Source organism: Maniola jurtina, chromosome 7 (genome assembly GCF_905333055.1).
Source record: "Maniola jurtina chromosome 7, ilManJurt1.1, whole genome shotgun sequence".
In the NCBI taxonomy this organism is placed as follows: domain Eukaryota; kingdom Metazoa; phylum Arthropoda; class Insecta; order Lepidoptera; family Nymphalidae; genus Maniola; species Maniola jurtina.
The window spans coordinates 171,926-187,952 of NC_060035.1; the positions used below are offsets into that span (position 1 = coordinate 171,926).

Below are 16,027 nucleotides of genomic sequence, written 5' to 3' on the forward strand. Positions count from 1 at the left end.
GGGGGTTAAAAAATTAATTTTTAAAGCAATTAAAATTACCGATGAGCAATTTTACTTCGAAATTAGTTCCCGAATAAACAAAAAATAAGCATAGCGCTCAATAATCGTTAAGCTACGTGTTTGATCGGAAAATCGCATAAGCTCTTTTAATGTTTTAATGGAATAATTTCAAACATATTGCCAGTTTCTGAATGCGAAGCGTACCAAAAGAAAATGAAAAATATAATATTATTTTCTCCTACTTACTCGGAAATTGTTTCATTGTTTAAAAAAATAAAACGGCAATCGGTTTTTTTCTGTATAGCCTATGTACGCTAGCAAACAAGGAATATACCTAACTCTCTAATGACTGCCAGCTTTCCAGCAGGACAGTACTAGAAATTGCTTGGACATGAAACCTCTGTTCAAAAGTTTTAATACAAAATTGATTTACGACTTAAATTCTTTTTAAGTCTCATTACTTTTAATAAAATTATTTGTTCTAAACTTACCGAAATATTCTTATAAGCCTTAGAGATTATAGGCACAGACTCCTTCCTCACAGAGGCTACAATGACTAGAGGTATGAATATGAGCAGAGCTGCGATCCATAGCAGAGTGAGAAGGAGTAGAGCCTGCCTCCGCCCTGGAGGTCGCAGCCGAGGTTCCGGTGATATAGACAGCCAGCGGTCCACTGACATTGCTGTGAGGGTGAAGACGCTTGCTGCCACTGCTACTCCTGTTGCAGAAATAACTCGTTTGAGAAGCTAGCGCACTCCCCCATACAAACGTATTTTGTTTCCCGTGTGAATATTATACTGTAACTTTGTCTGGTGGGAGGCTTCGGCCGTGGCTAGTTATCACCGTACGGGCAAAGCCGCGCCACCAAGGGTTTTAGCGTTCCGTTACGATGCCGTGTAGAAACCAATTAAGGGGTATGGGTTTAATAAAAACTGCCATACCCCGTCCAGGTTAGCCCACTTCCATCTTAGACTGCATCATCACTTACCACCAGGTGAGATTGCAGTCAAGAGCTAACTATTATTTGAATAAAAAAGATTGTAAGCTGTACCTTGTATATAGTTGACGATCTTGCACACCGTCTCCCCGTAGAACCACACCAACGTGATAGCCTTGCTGAGCTGAATGGGCATGCATACTCCCGTCACCAGCAAGTCTGCTGCTGACAGGTTCACCAGGAAGATGTTTGTTACACTGTGACAAGAAAAAGCTTCATTATTGAAATTCATTGTTCGTCGTCAATAGGTACCTAAAAGCCTAAAATACCAGTGTGTTTTTTTCAACTGGACGTACCTAGGTATGGCGCTGAAATGGGATTCTTAATTTGATCGCTATATTGTATGTTTGGTATTTTTAGAGATCCGTACCTCAAAAGGAAAAACGGAACACTACTTTGTTGTCTGTCTGTCTGTCCGTCTGTCCGTCTGTCGTGTCTGTCAAGAAAACCTATAGGGTACTTCCTGTTGACCTAGGAATCATTTAATTTGGATGGTAGGTAGGGTTTATACTATAGTACAAGGAAAGGAAAAAATCCGAACACCTAGAATTTATTGTTATATCAAAAAAATGTAATGTGTTTAAAAAAATTATTTACTAAATCACATATAGATGGTGCAGTCTTTAACTTGCATGTTTTTCATAAAGGTGTTAGATATACCTTGTACGACAGTACGGAACCCTTCGACCTCGTCCGGCTAGTCCAACTCGCACTTGACCGGTTTTTGCTTCTGACTTTGAGTTTGAGTTTATTCAATACGCAGTTACCAGCTACTTACTTCAGCAAATTATTACTAATCACACTAATATTATAAAGGCGAAAGTTTGTATGTGTGTGTGTGTGTGTGTGTGTATGTTTGTTACTCCTTCACGCAAAAACTACTGGACGGATTGGGCTGAAATTTAGAATAGAGATAGATTATACTCTGGACTACTACTGGGCTACTTTTTATCCCGGAAAATTAAAGAGTTCCCACGGGATCTTTAAAAAACTACATCCACGTGAACGAAGTCGCGGGCATCAGCTAGTTACATTATAATAATTACATGTTTGTACGTAATATCCTAGAATTCTACTTCTGTTTCAAGGCCTTTAAGTTCAAGACTGATGGGTATGCTTCGAGGAAAATATCTGTCTAGGCTGGAGAAAGCTCAAGTGAAATAATATTTTTCTAGAACCTCTTTTCTTTTATTTAATACCACACATTTTTTCATGACGAGATAACTAAAGACATCATCGATTAATCAGTATTTTCACTTGAGCTCTAATTTGTCTACCTGCATATATTCAATCTAGGTGTCAAGAGTTGTGGAGCGTCAATGTAGTTGGATGAAGTAGCAAAACTAGTTACTGTAAATCGATAAAGTTTGAAACTTTGGAACCGCAAGGTAGGTATTTATCGATTTTCTAAGATTTACAGAATGGTTTGAAATAGTTGTCATAAACATTGCTCAAAGTAATTTTAATTGTAATAGATTGACAAAAGTTATGAAAGATGGGTGAAGTCTGGTAATCTCCACTTGGCCAGCAATATAGACTTATTCTGAGAAGAAACCCATTCTCAGTAGTGGACCAGAGTGGGAAGAAGATTTACACCTGCCCCAAAAAAGGAGTTTTCAGGGTTCATTATGTAGGTATAGTACGCGACAGGTTGAGATGGCATTCGATGTATGAAGCGGGGGGACGCCCTGCACACTGGCTTTTCACCCGCGCCGCGCTCACCCGCAGCGGGTTACCATCCCATCCCCCCAACCCCAGTTGCTATCTCAACCTGTCGCGAACTGTAAATAGGTATTTATGTATGAGAGTTTCTTTATTCTACCATAACTTCTGAATGCCTGAACAGATATGGGTAATTGGTATCGTTAGAATTCTTATATCATTGCCAGTGATTAATTTTTTTGAAAAAAATCTTTTACTTGACTATTAGCAACCGCCGAGTTTCTTGCTGGTTCTTCTCGGTAGGAACGGCATTCCGAACCAGTGGTAAATTATTTGACGATTCAAAAGCACTTGTAAAAGTTTATTTGAATAAAAATCTATTCTATTCTATTCTATTCTATTAAAGACCAGACCTGATGCAGAGCAATCCAAAGTCAGGTTTTTTGATAACTTTTTCAATTAAGTACTTGTTTGGTTCTCCTGTACCTAATTAAATAAAATGATATGACTGGTTCGATCATACTCACGTTGTTAATACTTTCCTCGATGATTTTATAAATAGAACTTAGAATTTGCCTGTAAGTAAGTAAAAGATTTAAAAACTTAGAATTTACAAAGAACTAATAAAAGTTAGTAACAAGATTTTTTTAAGGTTATAATACATTGGCAACTAACCTGCACTTTGACCTTACAATAGGGGAATCAAGATTTGAACCAATTTGGAATAAATCTATCCCTTTCACCCTATCACGAACCCCATCACAGAGGTCAACGTCCGAGGTCACACCCTATATTATTTGCCGACAGTGTGAACGATCTAATTAGGCTTGTTCAGCGTAGCTACCTATTCGATAACCCAGTGTCTGTTGCTAAATGATACTGAGCTGACGTATTTGTAACCCATTGAAGGTTTTCTACGAAAATCATTTTCATCTCATTTAGTGAAGCTGCAATGTAAAACTAACCAATGTCAAATGAGCTCGGTGGCTATCATCCAGTTAGACACTGAGTTAGCGACTACCCCTGCAGGTTGTGCGTTCACCCAGAATACTCCTCAGTCCTTATACAGTATGATAATAATAAATGATTAGTTGAAAGTTTAATTTAAAATATGGACACTGACAGTAGGCCTCAGCGTGCTATGGAGCGGGCTATGTTGGGTTGAGAGACAAAATCAGAGAACCAGAGTGACTGACACAGCTCAACGAATTAGCCAGCTGAAGTGGGCAGGCCACGTCTGCCGCAGAATTGAAGACCGCTGGGGCAGATGTGTTCTGGAGTGGAGACCGCGTATCAGCAAGCGCAGTGTGGGACGACCTCCAACCCGTCGGACTGATGACCTTAAGAAAATAGGGGTGCGTGAGCGGGTGGATGAGGAAGGCGGAGGATCGTGTGTGGTGGCGCGCTCTTGGGAAGGCCTATGCCCAGCAGTGGACGCGAACAGGCTGATTGATTGATTGATTAATTGCTTTATGCCATTATGCCACAATTCAAGGCCTTCATCCGGACAATGCGTAGACAGAGTTCAGTCGAATATCAATGAGAACGTATTAGGTATATTGTGTTGGTAAAAGCGGTGACGGCATAGTGACGGCATTTCCGAGTTTTTGTAGGTTCGATATAATCGGGGCGACAATTTCGCCGAATTTATCACAGATTTTTTGGCCGACTTTTTGTAGGACGTGTGCGTTTCAATGTTATGATCTTTATGTTTCAACTTTCAACTAGCTTTGGACTAGAAAATTTTAAACCCCTATTTTATCTCCTTAGGGGTCGAATTGTCAAAAATCCTTTCTTAGAGAATGTTTACGTCATAAAAGCTGTCTATACGTGCCTTTCAGCTCGATCCATCTAGTGGTTTGAGCTGTGCCTTGATAGATCTGTCTGTCATTCAGTCACAGGTATTCAATCAATTTCCTCAGCTATATCTAGCATTTAACAGGGCTCTCTCCGTCACTCGTTTCCACTCGTTTCATACAATCGTAGTTCCAATTTCATTTGAATATTAAGCAACCAAAGTCCATGAAATTTTGCAGACATATTCTAGAAACTAATATCTGTGTCTGTGGTGTTTTAGATTTTTCTAAAAATATGTAGTTTTAAAATTACAGGGGCTCCAAGATTTGTATGAAAATTTTAAGACCGCGTAACTTTGAAACCGAATATTTTAACAGAAATCTGGAAAACCACAGACGTAGATATTAGTTTCTAGAATATGTCTGCAAAATTTCATGGACTTAGGTTGCTTAATATTCAAATGAAATTGGAACTACGATTGTATGAAACGAGTGGAAACGAGTGACGGAGAGAGCCCTCTTAACTCGTTTGACTTATTTATACGTCAATTTTAAATCTGTTTCGCAGAACTTTCCAACTGCAGGTAAGTAGCACGCGAGCTTTCTTTAATTTCAAAGTAGAGCCAGTCGATTATATTATCGGATTTCACACATTTTACTGAGAAAAGCTATAAGCTCGCCAGTTGCTTGTATACAAAACGAGAAAAATTACGAGAAATTTAATAACGACGGGAAGCTGGAAGAAAACTCTGTTTAGAGATCCAAATGTAATTCCAGTGTAACTTAATTTATTATCATTTTTGTAACTACAATTTTGGTACATGAAAAATAAATGTAAATAATTAAATAAATAAAATTATAGTAGACAGGCATCTTATACGCAGACGCCTTCATCTTAGACTATTATTTCCTCCTTTAAACTTAGTTTAAAAAATGGATGTGCATATTAGTATACTATGGATTATGTTGCTCCATTAATGTCCACACCAGGCATAGTCACGGAGATCTCTTTGATTTTCCGAAATAAAAAGTAGCCTGTCACTAGTCACTCTCCAGGTCTTCGACTATATCCATGTATAAAATCAGGTCAATCTATTGGTCCGTTGTATCGTACACAAACAAACACATTTTCGCATTTATAATATGGCTACATTATAAGAGAAAGTTATGTGGAACTCAAAATTAGTTAGGAAGAGAGCACTTTGTAAATAATTGGCACGTTCTTCGTATGTACTTAATAACTGCATCATGTTACACGAGCGAAACCTAACCACGTCACATAGCATGTTTCGGAAACAGCTACAAAATTCACGGGCTGATAATTTTCATGAAAGTTAAAACTGAATGCGACATTCTTAGACAGCAAAAAAATAGGTAGGTATGCTACCTATTTTTTTTGGACGGTAAAAAGTAAATAGCTTTTGGTACAAGCAAATTATTAAAAAAGGGGAATATTTTGATCCTCTAAAATACTAATAAAATTGGTCTATTACAATGTGAGTACTTTAAAAAAATACTTGACTTTTTTTTTGGATTGAATGACTTGACCGATCATATTTTGCGCGGCCAAAATCTTAGGTTAGGTTAGATTAGAACATAAATATTCATGTACCCGGCCGCAGGCGGGGCCCTTAGTTTCTAGTACCCTATATACCCTATTAGTTTTTAACCGACTTCCAAAAAAGGAGGAGGTTCTCAATTCGTCGGGATCTTTTTTTTTTTTTTATGTATGTTCCCCGATTAATCAAAGACCCCTGGACCGATTTAGAAATATATTTTTTTGTTTGAAAGGGTATACTTTGCAGGTGGTCCCATATAAATTTGGTGAAGATCTGATGAATATCTTCGGAGATGGAGAACAGAACTCCTCAATGGATAAGAGCAAATTGCTCGCGATCACTGTAATAGCTTAGTAAACAGTAGGGTTTTAACTGGGCATAGCATATTATAGTACAGTGGGGCCACTAAAAATTGTGAAATAAAAAATTTTCAAAAGAAAAATAAAACCGACTTCAAAAACCAAAAACACTAAAAAGTAGAAAATAATTTTTGTTTAGCTACACATGTAATGTACCTAGGTATGAAGTCGGGCGAGCTTCACTCTTGGATTTCTAATTTTGTTTTAATATTATGCTCGCTCGACTTCATACCTAGGTACATTACATGTGTAGCTAAACAAAAATTATTTTCTACTTTTTAGTGTTTTTGGTTTTTGAAGTCGGTTTTATTTTTCTTTTGAAATTTTTTTGATTCCATTGACCGGTCTTGATAGATACGATAGACAGACAGACAACGAAGTAATCCTATAAGGGTTCCTTTTTTTCTCTGGAGATAAGGAACCCTAAAAAATGAATTTTTGTTATGTCACATGTTTTTAATTACGTTTGTACTCGAAAAGTATAAACAATTATACACAGATGTGAATGACTTTGAGAGCTTGCCAAGAGAGAGCTTTTGAAATGACGCCAGAACTAATTTACCATCTGGCGGCAACAGGCAATACAATAGGCAAAAAAATTGGCAAGTGCGAGGTGTACTGGCACACGAAGGGTTCGGTAGCATCGTACAAGAAATAACACTTTTAATTTTTTTTAATAATCATGGCCGTCATTTTGAAATTCTTATTATTTGTTGTTATCGCATTCATACTTAGAAATTCACATTCTGTTAAAATTTCAACTTTCTAGTTATTACGGTTCACGAGATCAGCCCACTGACAGACAGACGGACGGAGTGACTGATAGTGGAGTCTGAGTAATAGGGTCCCGTTGGCATCTTTAGGGTACAGAACCCTAAAAAGCATGTAATGAGTTATGACTTTTGAAGAGCTTCAATAGTTTTCAGATATTTTTGTTTCATTTTTAGTTTTTCACATTTCACATTTGAGTAGGTATTCCGAACGCGATTTCCGTACTGTATTTTTACCATACGGACCAACCTGGAGTCCGGAGTATGGCCGTTTTTAGGGTTCCATACCTTAAAATGAAAAAATAACCTTATAGAATTACTTTGTTGTCTGTCTGTCTGTCATTCTGTCTGTTGTCGCGTCTGTCAAGAAAATAGGTTCGGGAATACCGGAAAAAATACACGAGTACGGAACCCTCGGTGCCGGTTTTTTTAATAAAACCCATATCCCTTTGGTTTCTAAACGGCATATTACCAGAACGCTAAATCCCCAGGCGGCACGGCTTTGCCGGTAGGGTGGCAACTAGCCACGACCGAAGCCTCCGACCATACCAGGCCAGAGATTTTATGAAATTCCAAACCCCTGCTGGGAAACGAGCCCAGGGCCTCCCACTAGCAAGACCACAGCGCTTACCACTGCGCTGGGGAGGTCTTCAAAGTTGTGGCTAGGGGGCTCCTGACATCATTTCAGAACATTGGTTGTTACTTATTGGTACTTTTTGTTATAGAGCAGTTTAAGATGGAAGCGTGATTACTTGGAAGGAGTGCGATTATAACGGCTTATTAAACCTTAACCTTTGGGGGTTTATACGCCGCATCAAACCGGGACGCTAAATTGGCGCTGCGGCTTTTCCAATCAGTAAACAAGGGAACGGCCTATTAAACTTTCCGTCAGGACGCAGAAATCAGAATGAATGTGAAGTGTTAAGCAACCGTAAGATTTTCGTCGTGCCTATGGGTACTAACCGCCGATTTTGATGAATTAGGTGTCAATTGATTAGTTGTAAAGGCCCGGGTGACAAAGGTACTATATTAATAAAAACAACATCAATAGTTATATATCTTGTTTTGACAACAGTTATTTCTTTTATTGTCTTATCACATTCGTATTTGATTCGGAATTTCGCTTTAATATAAAATATTGATGTCTCCATCGAAAAATCACTGAAAATACTTAGTTTTCGCTTCCATATTTTATAAAGAACTTTCTGAAATTAACTAACTTGTTTTAATGAGTTTAGAAAAAAAAATGACTTTGATACTAATATTTTTGAAATAGGAAAAGAATAAATAAGTTGACTTAGATGTGTGTTCCGTAAACTTTAGTGTTTAACATGCTAACATGATGTATTTTCGCCCTAGCTAAAACAAAAAGTTTCTTTTTAAAGGCAAAATGCTTTTAACGGCAAGTTATATAATACAATTTACGATCTGTCGCTTTCGAACAGACGCACCGCTCTGCTCCATCAAATCGTCAAAACAAACAAATCAGGGTTTTTATTACAATGCGCAAGAACATCAAATGTCTGTTATCATCATTAAAGTAGCAATAAGGTTTTTATTCAGAAAATACAGGGTGTAACCAGAATGTTAAAACGAAGACAGGTGATTACTGATAAGATAAGATACCACAAAAAAACGCGAGAAAAATAAACAAAAAATCCGTTTTTTTTTAAAGTTCACAATATATGCAAATAAAACATCTGACTGACCAGTTACGCCCCGTGTTACAACAATAATGCGATAAAAAAGAGTGTTTACAAGAACCTCTTACATTCCTTTATATTGCTTTGAAGTCTTTGATACTAATTGTCTTATAGTGGCTATATGATACTCTTACAAAGACCTTGTTATATGCTAGCAAAAGCTTTTGTTACTTTAATGGATGTTATTGAGAATACTGCATTGTTATTTTCTTGAAATAACTTGCAATCCATACATCCCTAGCAAAGAAATCCAAATGACCCCTAGGTATTGAAATTATAAAAATGACCCGCGAATTTGTTCGCGTGGAGTAAAAATTTATTATAGGCAAGCGTTTGACCACTACCACACCTGATGGAAAGTGATGATGTGTTCTAAGATGGATGCCGGCTAACCTGGACGGGGTATGGCAGTTTTTACTAACCAAATATAAAAGATAACTATATACCAAGTGGGGTATTATATGAAAGAGCTTTACCTGTACATTCTAAAACAAATTTTTATTTATTTTCATGCATAATAGTTTTTGATTTATCATGCAAAATGTCTGAAAAAAATACTCGAGTACGGAACCCTCGGTTCGCGAGTCTGACTCGCATTTGGCCGGTTTTTTTTTCAGGTATAAAGTAGTCTTTGTTTTCTCCTGTTCTGTATGCAAAATAACCCCTTGCTCTATTTGCGCGTGATTGGAGGAAAAAGCCATAAATAAACACACTTTCGCATTTGTAATAATGTGGGTACTGGGTAGCGATAGAAAATCTACATACATAACTCAAAATTTAAAAAACCCCCGAAAACCTCTATAAGAAAACTAGAAAAGAGCTGATAACTTTAGAACGGCCGAACCGATTTTCTTCGATTATAGCTAAGAACACTCTCGATCACCTTTCAAACAAAAAAACTAAATTAAAATCGGTTCATCCGTTTAGGAGTTACGATGCCACAGACAGATACACAGATACACACATACACAGATACACAGATACACACGTCAAACTTATAACACCCCTCGTTTTGGTTCCGGGGTTAAAAATTTCAAGTCTGAAGTAGAGTTTGACAGCTAATTTTCCGATATGCAAAATGTGACGCTCTAGGCGTTATTGTGAAGCTATTTCTCACTTCACACGCCGATGCACGCCCTTGACACGCGACGCGGCCCGTTTGCTCGGAATTACAATTTTCTCACTCCATGAACTCTGTTATGACTTTGTAAGGACTTTCTTGTTATGGTAATATATAAGTATAATAATATATAATTATCCACAGTGAGAGAGAGACAGAGCTGTGATCCGCCTGCTATTTTGGAGGTCAGGGATTCATTTTTTTTTAATTTACAGACTACCGCTTGGCTGCAATTAGACCTGCTAGCAAGTAATCATGTAGGCTAAGATGGAGCGCGCTTGCCTACAAGTTGCCTATTCACTCTTGACTCGAACGTACCTATATTAAAAGTGGAAGGGAAAGCTGATGCTGGAAGGGCGTTCCATATCCCAGTACGCACCTCTTCTCAGTTATATATGCATTTTAAGCAATCAAATATCACTTATTTAAACGGTGAAGAAAAAGGAAAACATCGTGAGGAAACTTGAGAGTTCTCTATAATGTTCTCAAAGGTGTGTGAATTCTGCCCATCAACCCTTGGCCAGCGTGGTGATCCTTTCTTATTTAGGAGCTTAATAATGGGCTGGCGCTAGGTATGAGGATTTTGATGATGATACATGACGATTATAATTCGCACTTCGTCTATAGAAATACTGTAAGTCCAGCTGTGCAAAGTCGAGCAAAGTAAATAATTATCGCACTAATATTCACTAATATTATAAAGGCGAAAGTTTGTATGTGTGTGTGTGTGTGTGTGTGTGTGTGTGTGTATGTTTGTTACTCCTTCACGCAAAAACTACTGGACGGATTTGGCTGAAATTTGGAATGGAGATATATAATATCCTGGATTAGCACATAGGCTACTTTTTATCCCGGAAAATCGAAGAGTTCCTACGAGATTTTAAAAAACCGAAATCCACGCGAGCGAAGCCGCGGGCATCTTCTAGTATTTACATAAATATGCAATAGAATATAAAATAATCATTTTGCTAAAAATACAAAATTCACTAAGATATTTCTAAAATACACCATGCCATCGTCTGTATTCCAAGGACTTGTACTAAGTACTCGTAAGTAGGTATGCCTCGTGGAACAAAAATACTGTAGGAACAATAAATAGACGGAGAAATATTTCGCGTGGGTACACCTATATCGAAAACAATTGACTTCTTTAGTCTAATCTAATCTACATACATTTCAAACTCCTATTTTCCTTTCTTAGGGAATAATTTCAAAATCCCTTTCTTAGCGGATGTCTACGTTATAATAGCTATCTATCTGCGTGCCAAACAGCCCGATCCGTCCAGTAGTTTGAGCTGTGCATTGATAGATCATTCAATCAGTCACCTCTTTACTTAGCGTTGCCTGTAGTCTCTCAAAATTAACTTAGAGTGAAAACAATTTCAAGCTATCTCCATTTTAATATAATTTAAAGCCATATTATTTTCTTAATTATTTTATACTGAAATTCTAATATTATAGTATTTCAAGGCAATTTCATCTTGAAGTAAATTTGTTGAGCTCTATATTTTCTGAAATTACTTATTAAAATATTTTAATAGCTTATTTTATTAAATAAATAATTTTCTTCACAAAATAGCCACAATGTACCTACTTATGTACTTACATATATCCTATAATGATTAGTATATGAGATACCCATTCTTATGATTTCCTCTGTATGGATGGATGTGTTATGCTTTGCAGCCCTTACTACCTCTATTAACTCGTCATCGTTATCAACCGATAGACATCCAATGCTCAACTTATTCTTTTAAATAGTGATTTCCACACGCCACTGTTTTGCACCACTTGAATCCAACAGTTTCCGGCGAATCGTTTGATATCTTCTGCCCACCCAGTGGAGGGTCTGACGTTGCGCTTTTCAGTACGGGTCGCTATTCCAGCTCCTTGGAACCCCAAAGACTATCAGTTCTTCCAACTATGTGCCCCGCCCATTCATTTCAGCTCGCAACCCGTTGAGCCTCAGTTCACGACAGTTAGGTCCCTTTTAACAAAACGTCAAGGCTTCGACGTCCCTGGCATTTTTGTTACTCATATACAAGTTAGCCCTTACAGCAATCTCACCAGGTGGTAAGTTATGATGCAGTCTAAGATTCTTAAAGGACAAATCAACAGAACAATCAACCAATAAACAAACACACTTTCGTTTCACACTTCACACTATAAAAATACATATTACAAAGGCGAAAGATTGTGTGTGTGTCTGTGTGTGTGTATGTGTGTGTTTGTGTGCGTGTGTGTGTTTGTGTGCGTGTGTGTGTGTGTGTTTGTTACTCTTTCGCGCAAAAACTACTGGACGGATTGGCTGAAACTTGGAATGGAGATAGATTATACGCCATGCGAACAAAGTTATGGGCGTCAGCTAGTTTATAATAGGGGTAGTGAGGTAGTGATATGGTTAGCGAGGTAGTGATATGAGTAGTGACCACAAAACACCTTCTTTCTTTTATCTATGGTAGTGATAGAATAATATAAGTTCAAAGATAATGATTTGCTTGATACTCACCTTTTTGTGTAATGGCATTTCACAGCCACCACTATTAGTAGAATGTTCGTCACTAATGACACCAAAATCAGTGGCACATACAGTGCAATCAACACATTCTCAGGCTGGAACAATATATCCAACTCCGAACCGAACTCTAACGCTTCGCTTAAATTAACACTCAAGTTTAAATCACTGAAACTGCCTATTTCATCCAGTGTCACTTCCGAAGTCATATTTGAGCTTGTTATTCATTTAATTTATTAGCAAATCAACGCATTTTTGCACTGAAACCCTAAAATTTTCGACTAAGCCTTTAACATTCTTTAAAGTGCAAAATATGTTTCATTTATGTTTCCAAAACACTCATAAATTATCCCAGAGACGCTCTAAAAATAGTACTTGTACAATAACTTTTCTTTTCGAAATACTGGTATTTTTCTTTTTACTATCGGCAGAATATTACACTAAGTCACTTTGAAATACACACTTATTCACAAAATCACTATGTGATCGCGGTTTTTAGAAAGGGTCGTTCAAAAGTTTTTGAGATGAAATTTTCGCGTAAAATTTGCGCTTTCCTGAAATTCTGCGAAAGCGTCCTCGATACGAGAGTCTCTGAAATAAACTGAATGAGCACTTTTCCCGTAGGAGTGACAGAGAGGGAAAGAGACACAGCTTTTATCATAGTAACAGTTTTCCCGCTCTTTGAGACGAGCTTGCTTTTTTGCGATGCTAGTTACTTACGTGATTGAAATACTCACTTTTATTTTTTAACTTTTGCAAACAAAAACTAAAAGTACTTTCGTTCTTTTATGAATAGATTTTTTTAATTCATTAACTTATTATTTTTACAAGAATATTAGCCATGCAAATCCTGACAAATAGGTACTCCCCTTTCCACTCCAACTGAGCGTTAAGCTTGTGCTAGGCGTGGGTACGACATTAGTAAAACGGGTGGGGTTTGCACCGCCGACCTTTCGGAATTCAGTCCGCTCCTCAACCGTTGAGCTATCGAGGCTCTAAATAAAAGAAATACCGGTTAAAGGTTAAATTAATTTTAAAAAATGTGCCTTTTTCAGATAGAGGACTTTATTCCTTTGTTCTTTATTCTTTCTTCACTGCTTCCGGAAACTTGCCAAATGACGGAGACCAAGTAGAAATCCAAATAATGCCTACCTGAAAAATGATCTATCAAGTCCGATCTAAAAAGAGCAGGTGTTTGACAAAACCATGCTAAAACAGTAGCCAGAGACAGAAAGGCATAAAAAACATCTGCAGCCTTATATTCCACCCTTTTTTAAACCCTTATCAGTTAGGATATAGTCCATCACGCTCGCCAAGTGCGTTCCGCCATATTTTACACATCTTTGAGAACATTACCTATACCTACATTATACATATCGACCTTTATGCATCAAGGTATCCATGCGATGTTTCCCTTCACCGTTAAAGCAAGTAACATTTAAGTAAAAATATTTAGAGTTGCATGCACGGGATCAAACTCCGGCCCTCTCAAATCAGAGACTGACATCTTAACCAATAGGCTACACCACGGTGGAATAGCAGAACATACCTACTGTATGTACATTCAACATGAAAAACGTAAAGTTGGGCATGCAATTTTAATTTGGAGTATCTGAAAACGTTGAAGTACATAGTTCTATTTTCGAATATATTTCGGTGATTCCATGTTACGAGTATACGTATATTTTTTCTCCCAAAGTTTTATTTACCATTCCAACACGTGCCAAATTATTTCGTTTTTCTATTTACATTGACTTGTGAACACTGTTAGTACCTATTTTTCCGGAACAAAAAGTAGCCTTAGATGTGTTAATCCAGGGTAAAATTATCTATCTCCATTCCAAATTTTAGCCAAATCCATCCAATAATTTTTACGTAAAAGAGAAACAAATATACATATATGTATACACAAATTTTCTCCTTTAAAACAGTGTGATTATATTTTATTTTTAGATTTTTATTCATGAATACATTTCGCAGCTTAAAATTATCTTTACAATAACAAGGAGCTGGTTAAAACGACGTAAGTACTTAGTTAAAGTTCTGATCAAAGTACTTTTTTTTTTCTTTGGACGGAAGTTTTTGGAAACAAAACAGAACTTATTTACAAGCAAAACACTCTGAAACTGTGTTCAACTTTAGTCCAAAGTTCGTGAGTTCGTTTCATATAAAGCAAAATAATTAAAGCAAAGGTTCAACAGCTTTCTTTCAGTTTTTCGTTTCTCCTGTAAAATTTAATTTAATGCAATTACACCTTTTTGTTCACCGGCCCCTCAATTATAGTATCCGTTTTTAGCGCGTTTTTTGACGATAACTCAAAACTACTTTTTTAGAAAGAAAGAAAGAAATAAAACGTTTATACCCTTCACATATTTACATCTTAAGAATTGGTTATTCCGGTGCTTCTTCCATTTTTAGGGTTCCGTAACCAAAAAGTGCCAACATGCGTACCTACCTCCACTGTCCGTCCGTCCGTCTGTTTGACAGCGGGCATATTTTGTCAACCGTAATAAATAGGTAAATAGTTTTAATGTTCACAGAATGTGAACGGTAATAGACGGTAAACGGTTCTATTACCGCTTACTTAACAGTGTTTTGAGTGTATACGTGTATGTTTGTTACTCTTTCACGGAAAAACTACTGAACGGATTTTGCTGAAATTCGGAGCGGAGATAGATTATATCCTGGATAAAAACAAAGGCTACTTTTATCCCGGAAAATGAAAAAGTTCCTACGGGATTTTGAAAAATCTAAATCCACGCGGATGAAGTCGCAGGCGTTAGCTAGTAGGTACCTAATAAAAATTTCAAAATGCTATGAAAATTAAAAAGTGTTAGGTTATGGTAGTCAGAATTTTTGCAATTTACCGCTTCACAGAAATAGGACCAGAGCGTGGGGAGCCCTCCAGGTACGAATTACGATGGCCTGGCGGTAATATAAAGAGGGTGGCGGTAAACCCTCCTTGTTAATTATCTCCAAAACCCCGTGGACACTCCCGTGAGTTAATGCAACGTGAAAGTACGCGAGTCATAAACTGACCCCTGCTACTGAAATAGGTGCAGTAAAGTAGTTTCGTGCTGAACACTGTTACCAGTCCAAATAACCTCAATTAATGGTGACCAATAAAACTTCTATCTGGGTTTACGATTTCACGATTAGTCTAGAAATAGATGTCAATTAGTGACGAAAAATAAACGAATTTTCTTGTTTTTGTAAAGTTAGATAATGGACGAATGCGTCCGCCACTTAGTTTTAAATATTATACATACCTACACTAATTCTAAGATCTGGAACGTTATTCCTACATCATTTTTTTCTGATAACGTTGCTAGATAATTTAAAGTATTTGAACTAGCGCTTAACTGCAATCAGACCTGACGACAAGTGATGATGCAGCCTAAGATGGAGCGCGCTTGCCTAAAAGATGCCTATTCACTCTTGACTTGAAGGTACCCATATTAAAATTGGAAGGGAAAACTGATGAGTCACTTACTCCTCAGCCTTCCGGATCCAGCCACTTGCCACTGCCTTCTTTTATCTTCAAGT

At 37.3% G+C, this 16,027-nt stretch overlaps 1 protein-coding gene across 1 annotated transcript; it reads right to left on the bottom strand.

The window, feature by feature from the left end:
• Positions 1-413: 413 nt before the first annotated feature.
• On the bottom strand, positions 414-13,061 carry LOC123866696 (orexin receptor type 2-like). Its single transcript, XM_045908374.1, has 3 exons — positions 12,476-13,061; positions 1,052-1,194; positions 414-718 (listed from the first exon to the last, which is right to left on the bottom strand). The coding sequence occupies exons 1-3, from the start codon at positions 12,688-12,690 to the stop codon at positions 414-416; spliced, it is 663 nt and encodes a 220-aa protein (XP_045764330.1). The 5' UTR covers positions 12,691-13,061.
• Positions 13,062-16,027: the final 2,966 nt, after the last annotated feature.

Coding starts and splice junctions, on each gene's coding strand:
- LOC123866696 (XM_045908374.1), bottom strand. CDS start 12,690: ATGACTTCGGAAGTGACACTGGATGAAATAGGCAGTTTCAGTGATTTA. Junction 1,195..12,475: donor AAATGCCATTACACAAAAAG/GTGAGTATCAAG, acceptor TTCTTGTCACAG/TGTAACAAACATCTTCCTGG. Junction 719..1,051: donor GATCGTCAACTATATACAAG/GTACAGCTTACA, acceptor TTTCTGCAACAG/GAGTAGCAGTGGCAGCAAGC.